A 25,089-nucleotide genomic window follows, 5' to 3' on the forward strand; every position below is an offset into this window, starting at 1 on the left:
ACTGCCCTCAAACTCAGAGATCCCCCTGCCTCTGCCTCCCAAGTGCTGGGACTAAAGGCGTGCGTCACCACTGCCCAATTGCACCTGTAATTCTAACACTCCAGAGGCTGCGGCAGAGTCTTTAATCCCAGCACTCGGGAGAAAGAGGCTGGTGGATCTCTGAATTCAAGGCCAGCCTGGTCTACAGAATGAGTTCCAGGGTAGCCAGGGCTACACAGAGAAAGCCTGTCTCAAAAGAAGCAGAGGTGGGGGAGGGAGGGAGGGAGATGAGAGAGGTAGGGTAAGAGAAGAGAGGGGAAAGGGGAGAGGAGAGGAGGGGAGGGGAGGGGAGAGGAGGGGAAAGGAGGGGAGAGGAGGGGAGGAATGGCTCAGTAGTTAAAAACACTTGTTGCTCTTGTAGAGAAATTGAGTTCAGCTCATAATTGTTTGTAACCAAAAATCAGAGGAAGGGGGAGGGGGAGGGGGCAGGGGGATGGAGGAGGAGAAGGAAGAGGAAGGGGAGGAGGAGGAAGAGGAGGAGGAGGAGCACTAGCAGCAGCTGAGGCTGAGGCTGAGGGGAGGACAAGGGGTGAATTTTGAGCTCAAACACAAACTCAAGTGTAAGTCACTTCTGCTACATAGCAGAATTCTGTCTCACAACAACAAAAAAACTATGACTTTCCATTAAAAGTTGGTTTTCTGAACCAAGGAAATGGCTTAGTCGGTAAAGTATTTGCCACATAAGTGTAAGAGCCCATGTTTAATCCCCACCACAGTACAGCATCCCAGCACTGGGGAAGGAGGCACAGGAGGATCCCTATGCTTACGAGCCAGTCAATCTACCCAAACAGGCTGGCTCCAGGCCAGTGAGAGACCTGGCCTCCACATACATGCACAGTGTACATACATGCAAACACACACGCACACGTGTACACGAGTGAGCCCCCACCTAGTTGCTACTTGCTTCTATGATGTTTTCCCTGCATGTGTGCCTGCTCTTAGGTTTAAAACCAGTTCTAAGCCAGCCAGCACTGTCCTGACATGACAAGGGCTGACGTCACCATGGGTCCCCATGGTCTCACACGCAAGGTAAAGTCTCTGACGATAAACAGCCCATCCCTGGGCTGCAGCGTGGCAAGCACCTGCTCTGACCTTCGCTTTTATTAATCTGTGTACCAGGCTACTCCAGCGTTCCCTAATGAAACCCTCGACTGTGCACGAGGGACAAGGGCCCCGTCACAGGACTGACAGCGATGGCAAGTCCCAGAGAGCAATTAAATGTTCATCAACAGAATACACATTATTGTTAAACTGCAGTTAAGTTATTTAAAGGTCTAACTTGTGGGGATAAGAGCATGTTGTAAGCACAGCTAATGAACCAGAAGCACAGTGATCGGATGGAAAGAGCACTGAACATGCAACCAAACCTGGTCACAAAACCCAGAGGCAAGCTGCGGTTTCCGAGTGGACGAGGGGAGGGCAGGAGGGGAAGTTCTGGTCTAGGACTGGGGCGCTGCTCAGTGGCAAAGGCCCTGCCTAGCAAGCACAGTACCCTGGGTCTGATTCTCAGCACTGCTGTGTGTGTGTGAGAGTGTGTGTGTGTGTTTGTGTGTTTGTGTGTATGTGTGTGTGTGAGACCAATATATGTACATAGTATATGTATGTGTGTGTACATGTGTGTATATGTGTATATAGCACTTGTGTGTATTTGCAGCACTACTGTGTGTGTATGTGAGTGTGTGGCACCAATATATGTGCATAGTGTATGTATGTGTGTGTATGTGTGCGTATGTGTGTGTAGCACCTGTATTTGCAGCGCCTGTGTGTGTTTCCAACACCAGTATGTATGTATGCATGTGTATGTGTATAGCACCACTGTGTGTGTGTGTGTGTGTGTGTGTGTGGCACCACAGTGTATGTGAGTGTTTGTATAGCACCACAGCGTGTATGTGTATGAGTGTATGTGTGTGAGTGTGTGTATGTGTGTGAGTGTGTGAGTGTGTGTATGTGTGTGTGAGTGTGTGTATGTGTGTGTGAGTGTGTGTGTGTGTGTGTGAGTGTGTGTATGTGTGTGAGTGTGTGAGTGTGTGTGTATGTGTGTGTATGTGTGTGAGTGTGTGTATGTGTGTGAGTGTGTGTGTATGTGTATGTGTAGCTCCACAGTGTGTGTGGGTGAATGTGTGGGTGTGTCCACGCACACACACTTAGATACAAGTCCCTAACAGTGTCAGAGCACACTTTCCCTATTTTTAACATAAATTTTTAACATGAAATTTTAATATTTAATGAGAAGCCAGGAGTAGTGGCTTTGATCCCAGTATGTGGGAGGCAGAGGCAGAGTTCGTGGTTTTGAGGCCAGCCTGGTCTACATGGTATGACATTCCAGGAAAGCCAGAGCTACGCATGAAAACCTGTCTCAAAAATAAAATAATAGTAACAACAAAAGTGGACCATTGTAGAATTATAGCTCTCTGCCTGTGCCTTTGCCGCTATAGCCTCCATTTACCTGTGTAGCCTAAGTCCACTCCATAAAGAAACACCTTCCCCGTGGTCCAGGAAGCAGTGTGGTTTTCTTTCCTTATGTAGAAGATGCACAATCTCACGCACATTGCGGACTGTATTAGAAGCTGTTCCACAGGAGCTGGAGGGATGGCTCAGCGGTTAAGAGCACAGACTGCTCTTCCAGAGGTCCTGAGTTCAATTCCCAGCAACCACATGGTGGCTCACAACCATCTGTAATATGATCTTGGCGCCCTCTTCTGGTGTACAGGCATATATTCAGAACACTATATAAAATAAATCTTTAAAAGAAAAAAAAAGTTGTTCCACAGATACAGTCCCCTCAGGCACAGGAAAAGGCATGCATAACAAATACATCTCAAACACATAGGGTTTTTTTTTTCTTTCTTTTTCTTTCTCTTTCTTTTTTTCGGAGCTGGGGACCGAACCCAGGGCCTTGCGCTTGCTAGGCAAGCGCTCTACCACTGAGCTAAATCCCCAACCCCAAACACATAGGTTTTAAAGACTTGTTTTTCATGGTTTAACCTTTTACTCACAGGGGTGTTTTGCCTACATGCTTGTCTGTGCACTGTGTACATGCAGTACCTGCAGGGGCCAGAAGAGGGCATCAGATTCCCCTGGGACTCAAGTCACAAGCACTTGTAAGTCACTGTGTGGGTGCACTCTTAACACAGAACTCTCTCCCCAGCCTTAGAGCCAGGCTTCCTAAACATAAACACTGAACTCTCTGCCAACACACGGCGCAGTGCTTCAGGGACAAACTCAGAAGCATAATCGATCACTAGGGGGCTTATGAGGGGTATGGAATAAATGTGAAGTCATTTTATAAATCTCTTTTTCAATACCCAGTGAAAGCAGATAGCATGAGAAAGATCTCTCTTTCTTTATTCATTCTTTTAAGATTTATTTATTTTAGTTATATGAGTACACTGTCGCTATCTTCAGACACCAGAAGAGGGCATCAGATCCCATTACAGATGGTTGTGAGCCACCATGTGGTTGCTAGGAATTGAACTCAGGACCTCTGGAAGAACAATCAGTGCACAGGCTCTCCCTCTTGGAGCAGACATCTCAGGGGCCCAAGTTTTTGTGCTCCCAGTATTTCCAAATATATACGTGGATTGTGGACACGCACTAGCCTACAAGAGATCAGCTCACGGAGGACACTGTGGAAGGAGGAGACAGGACATAGAAGTGGCTTAGGTCTGTCTGTCTGGTGCTCAGAGGACACAGTGATACTCTGTCATGACCCACATCTAAGTCTTCATAATGAGATCAGCACCCCCTTACCCCTTCGTCAGCCTGATCCTACCATAAGCACCGTGTGCTTGGGGTGCTGGGATGCACCCTTCTTGAAACCTTGGGGGCTAAAACCAGCCACAAACCCAAGCTTAGAGTAAACACAGGACACAGTGCTGTGATTGTGGGCATGGGCATGAGGCATAATGAACTGCGGTGGTTCTCACAGGAAGGCTGAGGTTGTGGCCAGTCGAGTGTCCTCGTGTACATTTCCAGTTCCACCCCGGGACAATACGAAGCCAGAGTGTGGCAGCTCAAGGCTATAATTTCAGCTGAAGCTAAGTCACCCTCAGCTACTGGGATCCATGAGACCCTGTCAAAAGTGAGGAGAGAGGAGGAAGGAGGAAGAGTGGCCCAATGACAGGTGGCATTGCCCACGGTGTGACCAACAACAGAAGTGCTCTGCTCCCTGGTGAGTTCTTCTCCTAGAACAGGCAGAGGCCACCGTAACTCAGCACACACTGTTCAGGAAATAAGTGTCTGCTTCCAGGGTAGCTGGGAGAGAATCTTGAGTCCGTCGTCTGGCTGATTGGGACCTCTGAAACCTCAGAAGTGTTTTTACAAGCACTAGTAAAACTTTAAGGTAGTCAAGTGTCCAACTTTTCTCAGTTTCAAAGCCTGTGAGGCCGACCCCAGTCACTGCCCGCCTGCCTCTGTTTCATTCTCTCCAGAAAGAGTCTGAAGTTGTGTGGCTACCTCACGTGAGGCTGTGCTCACACAGGCTGAGGGCTGAGTCTCCCACGGATGCACAAACACTGGTACACAAATTGTAAATGCAAAACCCCAGTGATCCTAGAATTAATTTAAAAAACAACAAAAACATGAAATTAAGAAAAAGGCTACACTGATATAAGATTTTAATAAAGTGACTGATCCAGTCTGATACCACTAAATCACTTTATGGTTAAAAGAGACACGGGGGATGGAGAGATGGCTGGGCAGGTAAAGGTGCTTGCCACCAAGCCTGAGGACCTGAGTTAGATCCCTAAGACCCAAGGTGGAAAGGGGTAACTGACCAACATAGTTGCCCTCTGCTCCCACACGCACGCCCTGGCTTGTGTGCAGAAGCGCAAGCACTCGATTGCACACACGTGTGCACACAAATGATAAATAAAAGCTAATAAAAATTAGGTACGCTCGGTCTCAAGTTGGGAGTCTTCTCTCAAAATCTAATACTGTTGAGCATTTCTTTAAATAATAAACTTGGTCAAAAAACAACAAAAAAAGTGGTTTTTTTTTTTCTTCACACTAATGGATTTAAGAAAAATCTGCTCAGAAATCTGACGACAAGGAAAACGAAGGCCGCTGTAATGCAGCCAGCAGTCGCACTATTTCATTCAGGTTAAAAAAAAAACCTATGTATTTTAGATGTGAAACTAGGCCTTACTTTATTAAAAAGCTTAAAAAATTAAAGTTAAATAGCTTTTGGGGGTGCAACGGCTTTCTTTTGCCACTTGTAATTTTATGAGTTAGTAAAAAATGAGCCCAGCTATGTCAAGACAAATGGGAAATGGTTCCGGTTATAACTCGGTATTTCAGAAGCTGGCAATAAATTCCTTTAATGGTATTCTAAACGTATACATATATATATATATATATATATATATATATATATATATTTGAAGTAATTAAAATTTCTCAAGTTCTCAGACACCATTCAAGCATTTTGGACTTCATCACCTTCCAACTCCATTCTGTCCCTTCTGCCACCACCTCGGTGTCGGCTTCCTAGGCTCCATTCTCGCAGAACCGAGTCGGAGGCTGAGCCACACTGTGAGCCTAACTCAGCCCTCGAGGGTTCCCACGCAGGACACAAGCTGCCAGGGAAAGTCTTCTAGAACCAGTAGCCATGTGCAGGGAATGGGAACAGGCCCGCTGAGCCCACATCACAGGCAGACAGAAAGAGAGTTGGCAGAGAGAGCTCCTTGTGTCTCTGCTGCCATTTTGTAGCAAGAAAAGGACCTTCTGAAAACGAGGGGAGAGCCTGAACGAGGGAGCTGCTGGCCTCACTTCCGGCACCGAAGCTCAGGGCCACAGTGAAAGAACTGGAAACACACGCTCCAAAAAGGCTAAAAGGCCGTGTTTCTGAGGCACAGAGGGGACAGGACTGCAGGCCAAGAACCAAACCCTCACTCCGCATCCACAAGGTTAAAACATCCCCTCTCGTAGAAACAATCGCCACTGACAATTTTTTGGAAACGATAATTGTGTCCTGGGTCCCAGCTGGATAATTCTGCTCTACACCAAAAATAAGTCCGCCCGCATTCCCCAAATCTCCAAACTGCTTCGTACACTGTCAGGACGTAGCTTCCTTCCAAACCCAATAAATGAAAGGCAGAAACCAGCCGGCAGAAGAAAGAGGATTAAATAACACACAGAAGACCGCTTGCGTTTTACGAAGGACAAATGACTTGCACTCACATCCCACTGATAAGCAGGGAGCCTGCCAGCGGCTCTCAGACACATGTAACATTTTAACAGATGAGATGTTTGTGAGCGAAATAATTCTGATCAAAAACTTAATTGCAGTCAAAGTGAGGCCTGGGCTGTGTCACTGTAATCCGTCCTGACAGGAAGCAATGAGTGGGGATCCTACTGTGAGCGGGGCACATGTGAAAGGTCAGCCCTGGCCTGGACCTTCCAAACCGTTAGCGTGTAAAACAGTATGCTTTAGAGCCCGGACCGGCTACCCGCTGGATTAGCGGATGTCCGCTGCGCGGGTCTCACGTGCTTTTCGGCAGGTAATAGTTAATTGGTAAGTAAGCAGCGTGTTGTAACTTCCTTCTCTCCCTCTTCCTCGGATTTACCATAGAAACCATCCTTTATGGCTCTACCGTACTGCAGTATTCCACTTGTAGTGCCGTCTCGGTGGAGCGAAGGGACACTTCTTAAGTAAAACTCATCTTTAATGATTTGCTAAATGCTGGCTGTATTTAATAAATAAATGCATGTGGATAGACTGAATAAAAAAATTCTTAGGACACATGGATATATATATACAGACATATACGTAAATGTGTGTGTGTGTGTGTGTGTGTTGTGTATACATGTGTTTGTTTAGCCAACTACGACAGCCAATTTTTTTCCAAGTAAGGATTTCATTAGAGAAAATATATACTTTGCTCATATACAATAATCCTAAAAGCCAATTATATGACAGAATTTTGCGTGGCTTAAAACAAAATTCTAAATAAAAATGCAGTTAATACCACAGTTTTCATTTCCAACATGGAATGTTATTTATGAAAGAACCAAGCTAAATATTACCTTATAAGTCAATGCATGCACAGATACTTTGTGACTACCCAGCACCGTAAGCTGGTCTATTTAACTATAAATTATAGTCATTTTCCAACATCTAAACTAGGTAAGGAAATGCAGCACTAACTCATGGTAAAGGCAGTTACTGGACGTCGCAATGATTATTTTAAATTTATCTCATTTCTGTGTTGTGTAGAAATACAGGTCCACTTTATAAAATAATCAATTCATCTAAAGCTTTATTTCTGTCCTCAAAACCAGTCCTCTAAAGAAATATCTTAGGCCCCCGGACACATGTAGTTGCTGGGCTGGGGAGGTAAGTCTTCAGTGACTCTGGAGTTCCCACCCCCAGCAGATCATCAAATAGAGTCTTGGAAACACAATCCTGTATTTGCTTCCCACAGCAAATACAGTTCGGAACTGGTCGGGCAGACGAGCCGTGGGCCTCGCTCATTTCTGCTTTCAGTATAAACGGTGAAAACTTTGATGGATTCAGATATGCCGAAACCCTGGCCACCCCTCTAAGTCTGTGATGCCCACAGCTACCGTCACCTCTGGTGTCTCTCCAGTATCTCCCAGGCTCACAGCCCTGGGTCCCAGGGGCTGCCCCTCTAGTTAAGTGACAAAGAGTACGCAGAAAAACAGGAGGCCAGAGAAGAAGCCGGACAAAAGGACGAAAGAAGGCTGTCTTGTGTTTACCCATTCTCTCCACCGAAACCACTTACAGCAGCCAAGGAGATCGTCTCATTCCGGGGACAAAAAGAGAGCATAATCCCCCCAAAAATGTCTCCCAAGATCCCAATTGGCCATTGATGGTATTTTCTACTAAGTGATTATTTCTACCCAATAATACACTAAACTGCCATTTTACCCATGGTAATTATGGAGAAATGACAAATTATCATTTCTCTTATGATAACTCACATAATAATTTAATTTTTATTACATTCCACTCAGTACGCAGGCATCCAGGCACTCATGTATGTGTGTGTACACATGCTCACGCATGTGCACACCTAGGCTATAACTCATGTAGAGATCAATGGACAAGTCCTGAGAATTGGTTTTCTCTACCATGTGGGTACCAGAGACCAAACTCAGGCTCTCAGGTTTGGGAGCAAGCACCTCTCTACCCACTGAGCCATCTCACCAACCCTCAGCGGAGTAATTTTAAATGCCATTTCACTTCCTTGGGTGAACGGGTTAGTGGTAGAGCCTATTATACGCAGGGCCCCGAGTTCAGTGGCCAGTAGCAAACAATAAACAAACAAAATACCTTAAAACCTGGGGCTGGAAAGACTGCTCAGCAGTTAGGAGCGCTCACTGCTCTTTCAAGGGCTTGAACTCTGTTCCCAGAACACAGATATAATGCTCACCCACCCATGACTAACCCCAGCCCCAAGGGCAACCTGCACACGGGTGGCTCATACTTACACAGACACACACACCTAAACTTTGTCCTGTCCTCTCCTCTAGACAGGGCTCATCAGTATAGCCCTGGCTATCCTGGACTTGCTTTGTAGATAGACCAGGCTGGATCCACCTTCCTCTGCCTCCCAAGGGCCAGGATTAAAGGCACTCACTACCACACCTGGCCATAAATATTTTTAAAATCATCGTGTGTGTGTGTGTGTGTGTGTGTGTGTGTGTGTGTGTGTGTGTGTGTGTGTGTGTTTTGAGACAGGGTTTCTTCACGTAGCCCTGGCTGTACTGAATTCACTATATAGACCAGGTTGGCCACCAACTCACAGAGATCCACCTGCCTGAGTGCTGGGATTAAAGGAATGCGCCACCACAGCCTGGCTGATAAAACAAATCTTTAGAAACAACAAAACCCCCTTCGCTCTAGAAAGCTTATCAACTGAGCCATGTGGCTGCACGTGTCCGTATTCCTGGCATTTCGCAGGCTGAGGCAGGATGATCGTGAGTTCAAGGCCAGCCTCAGATACGTAGTGACTGCAAGGGCAGCTAACACCTAGAGAGAGACGCTGTCTCCCGGAGGGCAGGAGAAAGGGAAGAAAGGAGGAATTTTTTTTTCTTTTTTTCGGAGCTGGGGACCGAACCCAGGGCCTTGCATTTGCTAGGCAAGCGCTCTACCACTGAGCTAAATCCCCAACCCCAGAAAGGAGGAATTTAAAATGGACCAACAGACAGGCGTTGGGGGACAGGGTTGGGGGGCACACCTGTTATCTCAGCGTTTGGGAAGCAGAAATAGGAGGTTCCAGGCCAGCTAGAAACGCATCAGCCTACACCAGTGGTGTGGTTCAAAGACATCTCAGAAAACTGCCTCACCCCGTTCCTCCCTAAACTGCTAATACACAGAAAACCCCTATCTCAGAAATGAATAAACGGTCTGGTGAGGTGGCTCAGTGGTTAAGAGCCCTGCTCACTGTCACAGAAGAGCCAGGCTCTCTTCCCAGCACCTGGGTGGCGCCTGTAATTCCAGACTCAGGGGAGGCGTCGCCCTCTTCTGGTCTCCTCAGGCACTCACCAGGGGTACACACGGTGCACAGACATATACACAGACACAGCACCCCCACACATAAAATAAATACATTCTAAAAATAAGTGATAAACATTTTTAAGAAGGTCCACCCAGGGAGGAAGTATTTCCATGCTCACTGTAATCAAGGCAAGTGCGTGCGCCCAGGGTCACGACCCTGTACTGAGAGGCTGCACGCTGCCCAACCTCAGAGCCAAAGCTAACATTAATCCTGTCTCATTCAGAAGGCGAGATTATTACCAAGGCAACTGCAACTCCAAATCAAGAAAAAGACTTTGTTTATTTCTTCATTAGTTCATGTTTTGCACATATTTTAAACTATAAGATGTCCAGAAGGTTGACTTGGATGTTTCATTCCGTTTCGTGCTATGAACTAATTTTTACAAACACAAACATGTTCCTGGTTTCGTGTTAAGGAATCATCGGAAATGGGGGTAGGGGGCAGATTAAAAAAAATGTCATTCACATCTAATTTGCAGGAGCAGGTTTTCTGTAACTTGTAAATAATTTTGATTTACAGAGAATCATTACTGTATTCATAAATGCTGGAGAGTGGGACGACGCGACACGACAGCACCCCCAAATAATTTTACAACCACAGGTGTGTAAACCAGGACGTGTGGAAGAGACTCGAAGGACAATGGGTAACAGAGCAGGTTGGGAAGGAACAGGGTAGGGCAGGCACCCCAGTTTTCTGAGATGTCTTTGAAACCGCACCCCTGGTGTAGGCTGATACAGTGTAGCGATCCAGTTACATTCAAACGAGCCAATGCAGAGCTCCGTAATTTACAGCAGCCCAATCACGCTGCCCACTCTTTTTGAGGCTAAACACTACTGACATGAGCTACACCTGAATCCAATCAGCGCAGAGACGCGGAGAAGAGTCACGCGAAAGGACTAAATTTGTCACAAATGGGTCGGTTTCCGATCCTAATGTAGCCAGGTTGCTGGGCCCTAACCTCCACTGAGCAAATCAACTTAATGGGCACTGGGGGTGCCGTAAAACTTAACAAAGGGCTGATTTTTTAACTTTTAAAATATAGTTATGAAGCAAAACGCTGCACAGCTTCCACGATACTGGAAATCAAATTAAATCTAGATGCTTTTTAACAGCCCTGACAGATATAATCCTAGTTACCATGTAAATTTATGGTAAGCCGCTCTGATATTAGCCACAGGTGCTACTTTTAATATATGAGCCGCATCTGGCTGGGAATAGGATTTCTCAGAGGACTGAAAATGACCTCGCTATCAGACAATGGGGGGCGGGGGGAGGGGGGGACAAGACCACTGTGGCATATAAAAGGCTGAAGATGTGGTCCGCAGCTAAACATCTCACATAAAACCCATTTTACCTCTGCCGCTCAGGTTAAAGGATATTAGGCTTTCGAATATATATATATATACATTTTCAACAAAATGGCCAAAAGATTCAGAGCATAAGACAGTTCTGCGGACTACACATAACGCTAGTTTTCCAACCTTTGATCAGTGTTGGAAGAAAAATTACATACCGAGGCTTGAAAATAAATTTCTTTCATGATTCCCAAGGACGCAATGTGATCAGACACCACAGGGCATACCAAAGCAAGATGTCACAGTTACCGTGTCTGCGGGCCCTGCCCTGCAGCTGGTAGCCGGTGCCGGAGCAGCAGTTCTGATGCCCCTTGTAAAGGCCACGATGTCACTCACATACTCAAGGGAACCACCTTACTCAGCAAAATTGTTCCTTAAAAGTCTCTACAAGTGGTCACCGTCCCAAGTTTAGGAACACTCACAGAACATCACCCAGAGCCTACCAGAAAGGGACTTCTTGAGTCAGAGCTAAAAACACGGCTAATCGGGGAACCCGGAACCGTCTGCCTTTAAGAAATCCTTCCCCAAGCACTCCAAAGTCATCATTTGCCAGAGAACTGACACGTGTGGAAATGTGGCAGGGGATTTACAAATATTTAATTTCCCACGAAATAACTCTTCCCGAATTAAACAAGCCCTCTTTATCTGGGGGTAAAAGGGAAAAAAAAAAAAAAACCTCAGAAGGAGAAAGCTTTCTCTGCAAATATCCCACGGACCCCTGTGCTAAGCTGAGCAAACAGTAGCCATGCAGCCCTACGGCACGGCAAGCTCCTTCGGGCCTCTCCAGTAACTGGAAGGGCGTGGCTTCTTTCTTTTTAGCTCCAACAGATCAATCCTATCTAGGTGATGATTTCTGTTTACTTTTTTTTTTCTTTTTTTTTCAGAGCTGGGGACCGAACCCAGAGCCTTGCGCTTCCTAGGCAAGCGCTCTACCACTGAGCTAAATCCTCAACCCCTGTTTACTTTTTTTTTTTTAAGGTCAGGTCTTGCTGTATAGCCCACCCTGGCCTTGAATGTGCGATCCTGCCTCAGCCTCTTGGGTCCTGAAACTATAGGCATGGGCCAGCACAACTGGCTTGGTTGACTTTTTAACTGGACCTGAGCCTGACCTCAAGGCAGTGGGCACCAAGATCCTAAGAACGCACAAGGGACATGGTCTGACTTGCCGATGTCTCTGCACTAAACTGTCAAGAGTATTATTCCCATAGGTCACGGGGAGAAGGAGGCTGGGAAAGCCTCCGCTGTGAGGATGGTTACTGTATGAAAGTCATGCTAAGGTAACTGTGACCTCCCAGTGTCGTGAGATACTGTCTGTCCTACCATTAAAAAAAAAAAATCATCTCCAGGTGGAGCCTGGCAAGGTGGTCCAGTGGTTAGGGTTACTTGTTGCCCTTGCAGAACACTTGCAAGCCAGCCTTGCCGGGCCAAACAGTGACCCTGTCTCAAACAGAACAAGACAAAAGCCAGGTGAAAATGCAGAAAGTGCTCACCTAGTGAATGAATCAACTGAGGCTTCTGCCACACGGCCCGGGAACACGGGCACGCACTGAAGCATCAGAAGGGCTATTCTTCTTTGATTCTTTCGTTCTCCAAGTTACAAGGTGCGTTATACAATCAGAGGGGGAAAGCCATACTCATGAGGCAGCTACCAACATCGTCCAAATGCAGCATGAGGGTTCCATTCCTGTAAGAATCCTAGGTGACCTCTGTGGGGCACGGACAAACCACAAAGGCTGAACATCTCTGTCTAAAGCTCAGTTTTAAACAAATAGAAAGGGGAAGAAACACAGAGGCAAGGACATCCGCTGTATTGGAAGCAGAAGGATCAGGAGTTCAAGGTCAGTCTTGGATACATGATGTTGCCCCCCAACACACACACAGCACACACACACACACAGCACACAACACACATACACAGCACACACACACATGCACGAACTCACACACACAGATCACATAGCATACACACACACACAGAGCACACACGGCACGCGAGCACACACGGCACGCGCGCGCACACACGGCACACACAGAGATCACATAGCATACACACACACACTCACACAGCACACAACACACACACACATGCACACACTCACACACACACATGGCACACACAGAGCACACAATACACACACACACAGCACATACGGCACATACACACACAGAGAGAGATCACATAGCATACATACACACACACACACGGCACACACACACACATGCACGCACTCACACACACAGAGACAGCACATAGCACACACACGCACACACGGCACACACACACGCACACACGGCACACACACACACACACACACACACACACACACACACAAGGAAATTGGAGTTCTTCACTTCTCCACAGTCTTCCATTTCTTCTAACGAAGCAGCTTCTTGCTGCTCTTCCCCTGCAGACAGAAGCTGAGTTCAAGTGTGCAGAAGATTCAGGGCTGATAACGGATGACAAGGATTCTAAGTTAGTGCTTTCCGGGCATGCCATAGGGAACCAGATACCAAACGTTACGTCACATTCCTCCCAGGAGCCGACCGACAGGAAAACTGACTGCCTTTCCCTTCCGAATATGCGAACACCACTAGCTCCAGTGGGCAGAGACGCTCAGTTTCTAATGTCAAATTTGTGCTTTCTAATATAAGACATCCCTGGACAAGGTCACCCATCTCTGAGTTTCACTACGGCTCCTCAGAGCACAGATGAAACGCTGACTGACTACATTGTTTCATTGGTTATAACCCGTACTCCGCTGCCTCTGTAAATGAATGAGCCAACCCTTAGCTCCTCTAACTTTTCCACAACTAGCAATATGGGATTCTCAGAGGCAGCCTTACGAGACTGTGGGGCTACTCGCAATGAGCTATAGAATAATACAGAATACTGTGGGCCTCTAACGCTTACCGTCCATAAAACACTGTGGCTCTCAAGCTGGGGGCCCTATCACTAGATTAAAGAGTTGGCCTTGCAAGCATAAAGACCAAGCTTGACGCCCAGAACCCATATCCACACAGTTAGGTGTGGTGATATGAGTGTGGGCTGGAACACACAGGGATCCGGGCTTGCTGGTTGGCCCAGGCCGTTGGGGAGTGCCAGGCCATGGAGAGACCCTGCCTCAGAACCAACGTCGATTATTTTCTACAGAATGACACCCGAGGCTGACCTCCGGCCCCGCAGGCTTGCGTGCACCACAGACAAGAGCACGGTCAAACATCTCTGATATCTGTGTTACGTGAAAACCATTTTCCATCACCTCTGATTGGCTAAGGAAAGAGCTGATCAGCCAATTAGCTGGGCGGAAGACAATAGGGCAGGATGTCTGATGCAAGTCAGGGGGTCTGGGAGAGAGCAGAGGGAACCACAGGGTCAGATTTAGGGGAGAAGGACAAAGAGAAAGGTGTAGGGAGACCACTGGGATGAATCAGGAGGGTTTGCCACAAGGTCGAGATAAGAGAACAGCCACATGAACCAGAGTGAGCCAGGGCAAGAGTGGACAGCAAGCAAAGGGGCATTCGGCTGGTGCTAACAACCTCACTGGGTTAGAATAACCCAGAACCTACCCAGCTTAGTGCCAGCAGCTTGTTAATAGAAATACCAGGTCTGTCTGTCTTTATTCAGGAGCGAAAGTAGGCTAGAGTGGGTGTAGAAACGCCCTGCGGTTGTTCAGGAGTAAAGGAGGGGCATAAGAAAGCCCCTCCGAGAATTACGTTTACACCCACACACCTGTGACTCTTTACCCTCACACAAAACGGATCTGGCTGTTGGGGTTAAATAATGCATCATGGAGAGTCGCTGGCGACCGGATGCAACAGCATGCATCTGTAGTCCCAAGCAGGAGGAGAGCTGAGATTCAGCTTGAGCCCAGGAATTTAGGACCAGCCTGGGCAATATAATAAGACTCCTGCCTCAAAAATGAGGCAAAAACCTAAAAACAATCGCTATCTAGAAACACGCACTCTTTTTCTTTTACAGAATAAACCCAGAGCCACTAAGCTACATCCATAGCACTTGACAATTTTTACTCTGAGATAGGATTTTTGCTAAGTTGCTCAGGCTGGCCTTGAACTGGTGATCCCACTGCAGCAGCCACCTCAAGTTGCTGGGATTATAGGAATATATCACCAGCCCCAGCTATTCCACGTGCTATCCTCTCTAGAGAACACCAGCCAATTACCGATTTACTGTGTGTGTGTGTGTGTGTGTGTGTGTGTGTGTGTGTGTGTGTGTGTGTGTGTGTAAGCACGCCATATGTATACAGAAGCCTAAGGAGACCAGAAGAGGACATCAGATCCCCTGGACCTGGAGTTACAGGAAGTTGTGAGACCTCATGTTGGAGCTGGAACCAAACCCAGGTCTTCTGCAAAAGCAGTCAATGTTCTAAATACTGAGCCATCTCTCCAGCACCACACTAGCCAAGTTATGACAGATGGATGGATGGATGGATGGATGGATGGATGGATGGATGGACTGATGAACAGATGAAAAAATATATATATATATGCCAAGAGTCCTGGATCAGTGGTCATAGGAAAAAGAGAAAGAAAGAAAGAGATAGAGGGAGGGAGGAAGAGAGGGAGGGAGGAAGAGAGGGAGAAAGAAAAAGCTGGAGAGAGGGTATGGAGAGGAGCACCGACTGCTCACCCAGAGGCTCTGAGTTCAATCCCCAGCAAGCACATGGTGGCCTACAACCATCTGTAATGGGATCTGACGCTCTCTTCTGGCCTGCAGGTGTACATGCAGAGAGCACTCACATAAAATAAATCTTGTTTTTTTTTTTAAGGTCGGAGAGTATGTGGGATGAGAATGAATACCTACTGGCTGGCAGATAAACCACCCTGTGTCAGCCCCCAGCATGGCACTTTGTAGGATCTTGGAAGAGCATACCACAGGCCCACAGATCACCAATATTCACTACAGACTGGGGCTGCAGCTGGGAAGCCAGTACACTGAGTAAATTAAAGGCATCAACCCTGTTCAGGGAAGTTCATTCCTCACAGCACTACTGACCGCTGCCCATCCCACCACAGAGCCACTTAGCAGCCAGAGAAGTCCATCACTCTCAGAAATCATCTGTCATTAGGGGTAGGTGGGCAGCAAAAGTCCCTAGTGAAACTTTTAAGGGACAAAAAGGAGAAAAAGGTTAGGCTCACCAGGGATTAATGGCACTGACCTTAGTGGACCGAATAACACACCCAGGTAATGCTGGGTTCAGTGGGAGGCACACACAAGCCTCTGAACTCAAGGTATCCATATCCTGACAGAGGGCCTTGGGCGAGTCGTTGTAGTGACATTCTGCACAGCCCTCAGCTGTACTTACTCTCATCCTCCTGTCCCTGTGCTTCCGTCGCCATGGCAAAGCCCACCACTCCTAGGTCCTGGTCCTCTCCTCCTTTTTAGCTCTGACTTCGAAGAGTCAACACCAAAGCACCAGGACGCAAATGTTTAGCCTCAAAACGAGGTAAAGGGTGACATCGACGTGGAAGGCAGCTCAAGGACTGAAGCCTAAAAGGAGGAAGAGACAACAGGCTGCAAGGATCCGGAGAAGCAGACATGCTCCACGTTGGCTTGCGGCTGCCCTCACGCTCGCTCTCGCTGTGCTCCTCGCTGACAGGAAGCTGCTCTACCCAGTGCCATCTTGGGGGGGGTCAATTTTGTGTCTCAAGAGAACGGGTCCCTCCCTTCCTTCTCACTCTGCTCTTTGCTTTAATTACTACACCGTGAGGGTCGGCACACGCCATGGTGCAGAGGACAACTTGGGGAGATGGTTCTCTCTTCCCGTGTCCACGAGCCGCAGAGGTTTGAATGAGAAGAACGCTTGGCCCTCGGTTGGTGACACTGCTTGGGAAGGTGGCGGTGGTGCAGCCTCGCTTGGGGACGTGTGGGTGGGATCTAAGAATAAAAAGCCTCACGGACTTCCCGTTCAATCTCTGCCTCGGACTTGTGGTTCAGGATATGAACTCTCTGCTTCCTGCTTCTCTGACTGCCACCTTCCTAACCACTACAGCCTCTCCCTCTGGAACCATAAGCCAAAATAAACTCTTCCTTCCGTAAGCTGCTCTTGGCCCTGGCGACTCAGGAGAGCAACAGAAAAGGGACCCAATCGCACTGCCTTGGAATCACAATACAACCCATGCCGGCCTGAAACCTGCAGCACTTCTGTTGGATCTGAATTTGGTCACCACACAGTGGAAGGACAGAACCCATTCCAGCAGGCTAACCTCTGACCTCCACACATGTGCAGTGGCATGCCACGCCCTAAGTGCAATTAAAAGAAAAAATTCAATTTCCAGCAATCTTTCTGCCTTAGCTGCCCAACTACGAGGATTCCACATCTGGCTGCTTCCTGCCCTCTTGGATCACTGCCTTCCTCTGGATTCTGGGATATGATAAGAACCCATTTTTCTCCCTCTTAACTCTCCCTGGTCCTCCTGCAAGCTGCTCTTTACCCAGCAGTGGGTGGACAGAGCCCCGAGCTCCCCTCATACACTACGGTTCCTCCCCGGGTGGTGCCACCTTTTACCTCCGCTTTTTCCCACACACGCCTGTGACTTCCCTATGGCCGATGCCCAGATCTCATCTGAGTTCCGATCTCGGAGGTAAAACCCTGTTTACAGAGCTGGCACCTGGACATCTTACGGCAACTCCTACCTAACAGTGTCCAAACCAGGAAGCATGGCCGCTGTACCCAGCTGTATCCAGTTCTTCCCCAGCTCAGAAAACAGCCCTGCAACCGTCTGGTTCCTCCGAACTCTGAACAGCATCCCTGATGCCCTCCGTGCCTCTTCCTCTCCTCCCCAGTCAGAGAACCTTGGGGATTCTCCTTAGTTTGCTTTTTTACTTCTTTTCTCAATACCCACTTTATTTACATCCATTTTTTCATTTGCACGGTTTCGGGGGCACAGGCTCTTGTGTAACTTAGGCTGGCCTCAAACTATCAGCGTAGGTAAGGCTGACTTTGAACCCCAGTTCTACTGCCTCCGCCTCGCAAATGCTGGGTTTGAGGCACCTGCCACCATGCCTAGCCACACTTCCCCTCTCTGTTACATCTAACGTAAGTGACTTACTAACTGTTCACTATGGGGTCTGTAAGAAGATTCTAGAAGTGGGAGGATGTGGACAGACGTGGACAGGTATGGACAGAGGCACAGGTGGGCGGGGGCAGGGACTGGAGGGAGAACAGCCCTGACGTAAGACACACAACCCAGTTCTCAGTTCCAGTGGCCTCTAAGGGCCAGATGACCCTGAACAGAGAGGACAACCAAGGGACATCAGAGTACAATCCTAATCTCTAAACAGAGAAGCTCTTTGCATGGTTTCATGAGCACGGTGGGGTCAGAGCAGGACCATGGGCAGCTTTAGAAATCTCTGAAAAGGGGCTGGAGAGATAGCTCAGTGGTTAGAGCACTGACTGCTCTTCCAGAGGTCCTGAGTTCAAATCCCAGCAACCACATGGTGGCTCACCACCATCTGTAATGGGATCTGATGCCCTCTTCTGGTGTGTCTGAAGACAGCTACGGACAGTGTACTTATATATAATAAATAAATACTTTAAAAAAAAAAAAGAAATCTCTGAAAAGAAGAAATTCGCCCAGGAAAAACAACAGGAAGGCACTGGGACTTTTTGAGCAGACACTAGATGCAGCGCTGTGGCATTTAGGCTGAGTAGATACGTGGGGAGCCTCCAGGGGAGAAGCAACCAAAGCTTCCGCTGTAACTGCGGGTGGCAGAGGCACCCACTGCAGCAGCCCAATCCTGAGGATGACTGGGCACTTCCTGTGTCTTGAGCTCTGACCTGGCATCTCAGATAGGTGATGCTGCTGAGGAGACGAGCAAAGCTGGGTGAAAATGACAAGAGTCTGCTCTCAGTCTCCCCAAGCTAAGGCAGTGGGAAGCCATGCCCCACAAGGCTCCACTGCCCCCTGGAGCCCAGCGCACTGAGCTGGTCTCAGGGTCCTCACACCCTCCCTGCCCTCACCAATCCATCCTTTCTGTCCTCCGGGACCGACTCCAACCCCACTCCTACAGGCACATCTTGAGGCACACCTCAGCTCACTAGAGCCCTACACAGACCCCAGGAACCAGGACAATGTACAAAATCCACCTTTTTGTAAAACTTGGGTGTCCCGCCTCCCCTGCAGATGTGGGCAGTCTTGTAGACAGAGATGAAACCATGAACCCTGTGCTCTGTACAGATTCACCCTTCCACAGCTTGGCTGTAGGAGGCTAGCCCCTCAGTGCTTGGCACACAGTGCCTTGTGCCACTCCCTGAGACAAACGGCCAGCTCATGTGAGCCCCCTACCCCGTTCCATCTACCAATTGGATGCTGTCCCAGACACCTGGGCATTCCCACACACAGGGCTGTGACAGTGGAAGGTGGCACACGTGAGGACAGTTTGATGACTGGCTTGGTAGAGGACACAGCCTTGCCCTGCTGGCCAGCAGCACAGAAGCAAACAGACTCAATCATGGTGTTTGCTGTTATGACAGGGCTAATTTTAATAGTACTGAATGACCTTTCAGTGTTCAGTGGTGACACCCAGGCTACTCCCAGATGAGTGTGGCTTTGTTTGTGTCACCTGGTAAGTATCCCTTTCTCAGGACGGTTGGGTGCAAGCGGCTTAAGGAAAGCCATTCCACTGGTTGTCCTTGGAAAACAAGATCCCTGCTTGAGCGCACCAATAAAAGAGGGTCTGAAGACATTGATTCCAGAGCTGGAGATAAAGGTCTGGCACCCGCTATGACATGACGCAGTGTGACAAGTCACCCCATAACCTCAGTGTGGCTTAGTGCCATCCTGTAAGACTCCATGGATGAGTTAGCCAGTCCTACTCTACCCCAGACAGGCAAAACGAGGCAGGGAGAGCATGCTAGCGTGCTTACAGCAAGGGCTGGAGAGGTGCTAGTGGTTATAGCACCAGCCGCTCCTCCAAGAAGACCCAGGTTCGGTCCCCAGCACTGACACGGTGGCTCACAGTCATCTGTAACTATAATCCCGGACGATCTGAGGTCCTCTTCTGAGGGCTGCAGGCACCAGGCATGCCCAGTTACCATACCTACACAAAACGCTCGCACACATAAACAAACCTGAAAGAGCATGACAGAGGGAAAGGACACAGGACAGTCAGAGCCAGGAAGAACCTCCCTCCCCGCCCACTCACACCAGCGGACCACGTCAGTGACACACAAGCCAACCTGCTGGAATGCAGACACCGTTCTGTCCTACTGCTGCGAGGACATGACCAGCTGCACGGTTCTGACACACATGAAGCCACGTTCCTGTCACAGTCGTAAGGCAGCAGAATTCCATGCAGAGGCACAGACGGCCTTGGGGGGGAGGGGGGGATAAGACCCAAATCCTGGGGAGGCAGCGTGAAAGGCCTCTTTCCAATAGCTGCCGGCAGCTATGGACCGGCCGTTGCTCCTAACCCACTTTTAGTCTATTTAAGCAGCTCCAGCAATGCCGTCTGAAAACAAACACCTTCATACTTCCCGAACGCCTGAGCCTTATTGTCTTGTCAGCTAAGCCTAAAGCGAGCCCCTCTTGCCCACTTTATCCTGGTAACCTCAACTCAGGCACTTCGCAAACCCTAAACGCTACACCTCGGGCTTTATACTCATGAAGGCAATGTACAGAGGTGGAACTTATGTCATTGAGTTTTTGTTTATGTCAAATTTGTTTTTATTTGATAGTAATCATCACAGCACTTCTAGAAGCACGTCCGCTGATAGCAACAGTCTAGCCCCGACAGGGCTGGAACTCGCCGTGCTTTCCAAGCAGCAGGGCTATTATCTGTGGAAGCAATAAAGAAGCAGTGAACGCATCAACCCCAGCAGAATCATCTGCAAAGCATAAATCTGGAACGCCGTCCTCGTCGGCTCAGATTGCTTTTATTTTTTTTTCATTCTTCGCGCACCTGATTTTGTGCCGTCTGCGAGAGGGCAAGACAAACACTGTTGAGGAAATTATATTTCTTGGCTGTCTGACTTTTATAAAATGCTTGGGCTAATTTCTGTAAACATGAGATTTACTGCGTGGGCAAGAAGAACCGATATAGTCAGAAGCCCATTTTTATTAAAGGGCGGCGTGGTGAGCACAGCGGTTTTTACGCTGTGCGGCATCAGTTACCTTACTGACACCTGTTTTACATTTGCCCCCGGCCAGTCTGTGTGCAAAGTCTACTAATACACACGAGCGCTACACCTGTTACCTGGTACGAACAGCGGAATCAAGAGCCCCAAGACAATGCCATCGGCTGCAGCCCCCTTCCTCAGTGGACAGCAGCACCAGCGTCCCCAACATCACTTGACATCATCACACAGGCCCTGAAACTGCCAGGAAGAAAGTCTAAGGTGAATGCCAACGGGAACAGACAACTTCCATAATGCTGAGCTAAACTACGGCTATCTCTATTCTCCAAGGAAAACTAAGGAAGCCTTTATTCTTCAAAGATTTCTTTCACTTTTAGATAAAGTGTGCGTGTATGGATGTGTCCGCACCTGAGTGCAGGTACCTGAGGAGGCCAGAAGAGGGCGTGACAACCCCTGGAGCTGGGGTCACAGTGCTTGTGAGTTGCCCCATGTGGGTGTGAAGGCTAAACCCAGGTCTCTTAACCGTTGAGCCAGTTCCCAAAGGACACATCCCTGTTTCTGTTTTACTGTGGTCACAAAAGCCATCAGTGGGCACTTTAAACAAAAGTACTGTCTGGGACAACCATGAACTTTCAGCTTATCCCGTCAGAAATACAAACACCAGCCTCTCCTTTCAAACAAAATGACACTTTCCGCCCACACGGGAATATCACCTCTGTGGCTGGGGGCAGAAGACAGGGTACAGAGGGCCTACCATCAGCATCAGATAGTAATAACGGACTCGCACCTCTGATGTGCACAACAAGGAGCAAACAGCAAGTGTGTTTCCACGCTTGCAGCCAAGGCCTCCATTAACATACTGCCAGGGACTGGGACTCTGAAGAATGGGGCTCCCATCGGACTTTCTTCTGGTGTCAGGAGGCCACTGAGGTCACCGAGGAGCTTCGGAATGTTAACCCTAAGCCTTCTACCAATTCTTCAGCACAAATTTTTTTTTATAAATTCTCATTTTATTTTTATAGCATGTAAGTATTTTGGTTACATATATGTCTATACGCCACATGCAGGCCTGGTGCCTGCAGAAGCCAGATAAAGGCATCGGATCCCCTGGAACTGGAGTTACAGATGGCTATGAACCACCATGTAGATGATGAGACTTGAACCCAGGTCTTCTTGAAGAACAGCCAGTGCTCTCAGCCACAGGGCCATCTCTCCAGCCACTCTTCAGTGCATGTCTTTAAAAAGAAAGTAAGCCACTTATAGCCATCCTTTTGGCCCGGCAAGAGACACATGTTACAAACCTCCAAACCACGTCTGGGTACCCAAAACACCACCACCACAGAGGGCGTGCCTACCACGAGCCAGGCATTTCCCCCGGGCGCCCCACCCCCACCCCCACCCCTCTCCAGCTCCAGCAATCCTTCAAAAGGCCACGAAGGCCAGTGCAAGGAAACGAAGTTTACCCTTTGCCTTGCAAAAGGTGTTGAACCAGCTACTGGGTTGGACAACATAAAAATGTCCCCTTTGGAAGTGAAAGCTAGGACAAGCCAGTTCATGCCATTCAATCTCAGGTGGCCAACTGCTGGCCGACTGGCGGGCCAGTAAGAAGCAGTGGTGAAGAGGCACGGGACCTCATCCAGGAACTGGGGGAGTAAATACAGCAGCTCCCAAAGCCTTGGGTCCCCATCTTTACCAGCAAGAAACCCCACAGAGCCTCCACCTCAAAGCCCTCACAGGCCCAAAGGCTCCTAGACAAGTACAGTGCCTAGCTAGCTAGGCTGCTTGCCCAGACCTGACACTGAGTGTGTGCTCTGCCTACAAGAGTGGCCCCAGGCACCCAAGGGTGAGGAAAAAAGAACAGCCTTCCCAGGGCCCCTCTGGGTTCCTTCGCTGCAGACTCCACCAGCTGGCTCTGGCAGAAGCTGCTCCCTGGGTTCTGAGACCTCACAGGCTGCCCCTGTAAAACTTAACATGTCCTCCTTTTGAAAGTTTCCGTTCGTGGGGTTGGGGATTTAGCTCAGTGGTAGAGCGCTTGCCTAGCAAGCACAAGGCCCTGGGTTCAGTCCCCAGCTCCGAAAAAAAAAAAAAGAAAAAAAGAAAGTTTCCTGTTCGAGCCATCATGCCCAACAGAGTTTCACGTTCTGAAACACACACCTACGCTGACTGCTAAATGATGTTTCTGTTCCTTCAAGCCTCTGCAGGTGACAAATGCCCAGAGAGTTTATGTCAGTTACAGCCTCTCCCTCCTTGGGTCCACACCAGCAGAAAAGCAGAACTCCTTTGGGGATGCCAGCCCCACCCTCTCTGGATCCAAGCACTTTGAACGCTGAAACTCCTCGCCTTGAGACCAAAACGCCTCAGCGTGTCTGTCACTTTCCAGCGCCACCGTGCTACCGAGATGTACTGCAGAACCAACAGATGGCACTAAGGGTAGACAAAGCAAAGATGGGACAGCCGTGGCCACTTCGCCAACTATACCAGAGGAAGCCGGGGATTTTCCCATTTACAATCAGCAAGTATGGATACCCGTTTAAAATATCAAATGAATTTAGAGTATATGGGACGAGCCACCTTTCACAATGAAACCTCTCAGAGGATGCTGGCTACTTATTATAGCAAAGCCTAGGAGAACCCTAAGCTTAGCAGAACAGGTTTTTTAATCCAAGGCGAGATCACTGAAGACACTCTGAAAATGCATGGCTCGTTTTCCGCAACAGTAAATGAAACAGAGGACAAAGCCTGGGATACCGTGTGACACACGCTAATAAGCAAGCCACTTAAAACCCGTAACGCTCAACCAAGTGTAAGCCCTAAAGGCTGTATTTTATTTATTGTTTTGAGACGTAGTCCCATGTGGTCCCCACTGGTCTTGATCCTTTTGTTCCCAGCTCCCAGCTACCAGGGTGACAGACGACGCCACTGCGCCTGGCTAAAAGACTTTATGTGGCACTGGAGAGATGGCTCAACAGTCAAAAACACTGGTGGTTCTTGCAGAGGACCTGGGTTCCATTCTCAGCGCTACACAGACGCTAACAACCATTTGTAACTCCAGTCCCAGGGGATCCGTCGCCCCGTCCTGGCCTCTGTAGGCCAGAATGCATATGTAGGTGTAGTACACAGACATACACACAGCCAAAACACTCATGCATGTAAAATACAAACGAGCCTCTTTTTAAAAGACTTCACATCATAAAATGAAAAGACAAAAGAACCGAAAGAAACAGCTGGGCCTAAGTGTTGCACATCTGTAACCTAGAACCTGGGCATCAGACAAAAGGATCAAAAGTCTGAGACTAGCCTGAGCTCCCTGGTGAGCTCCCGCCTAAACATAAAGAAAGAAAGAAAGAAAGAAAGAAAGAAAGAAAGAAAGAAAGAAAGAAAGAAAGAAAGAAAGAAAGAGAGAGAGAGAGAAATGTATGTTAACAATTTAAACCTGAAGGGGTTGGTTAACTCAGCGGTCAAGAGCACTGACTGCTCTTCCCAGGGTCCTGAGTTCAATTCCCACAACCCCATGGAGGCTCACAACCATCTGTAATGGGATCCAATGCCCTGTTCTGGTGTATCTGAAGACAGCGACAGTGTACACACATACATAAAATAAATAATTAAAAATAATTTAAACCTAGAATGTGGAGGCTAGGCAGATGGCTCAGTAACTAAGAGTGCTTGCTATGCAAGCATCAGAATCTGAGTGGGGTGTGTCTGTGTCTGTGTCTGTGTGAGAGAAAAACATAACTTCCTGTTTTGGCCTTGGCCTGTGTGGCACATTGGTATAACTACACCTGCACCTTCACACACACACATACACGCCTGAGAACAGAAAAAACAGTAGAGGCCCATGGAGGTTTGAACAGTCCTGCATACCCAACTTGCACAGAAGCAGGCCTGTATCTAGTAGGTTAGGACCGCCAGAACCTAGGTGTTAACCCCACAGGCCTTGCTAGCTGGATGAGGAGAACAACAGCGTAACACATGGAAGGCCCTGCTTTTGAGTCCTAGCAATGTCAGCCTTAAAAACTGAAAAGCCACCACCACGTGGTGCACACCTTTAATCCCAGCACTTGGGAGGCATAG

The 25,089-nt window shown here is 48.3% G+C and overlaps 1 protein-coding gene across 3 annotated transcripts in view; it reads right to left on the reverse strand.

Annotated features, from left to right (window-relative positions):
* Pcbd2 (pterin-4 alpha-carbinolamine dehydratase 2) overlaps positions 1-25,089 on the reverse strand; it is a 52,072-nt gene that overhangs the window by 17,152 nt on the left and 9,831 nt on the right. Inside the window, exons 3-4 of one of the 3 annotated variants that reach the window (XR_010058946.1) lie at positions 21,135-21,255; positions 20,262-20,716 (exon numbers count right to left, since the gene is read on the reverse strand). The exons of 1 other annotated variant lie outside the window; for it this stretch is intronic. Coding sequence is in view for 1 of the 2 variants with exons in the window: in XM_039096452.2 (XP_038952380.1) it covers positions 22,209-22,250 (42 nt within the window). In the remaining variant the exon portion in view is untranslated. Of the gene's footprint in view, positions 1-20,261; positions 20,717-21,134; positions 21,256-22,003; positions 22,251-25,089 lie in introns of those variants that run through there. One more of the 3 variants, XM_039096452.2, reaches the window with a different exon arrangement.

The sequence above is a fragment of the Rattus norvegicus genome, chromosome 17 (genome assembly GCF_036323735.1).
Source record: "Rattus norvegicus strain BN/NHsdMcwi chromosome 17, GRCr8, whole genome shotgun sequence".
NCBI lineage: Eukaryota > Metazoa > Chordata > Mammalia > Rodentia > Muridae > Rattus > Rattus norvegicus.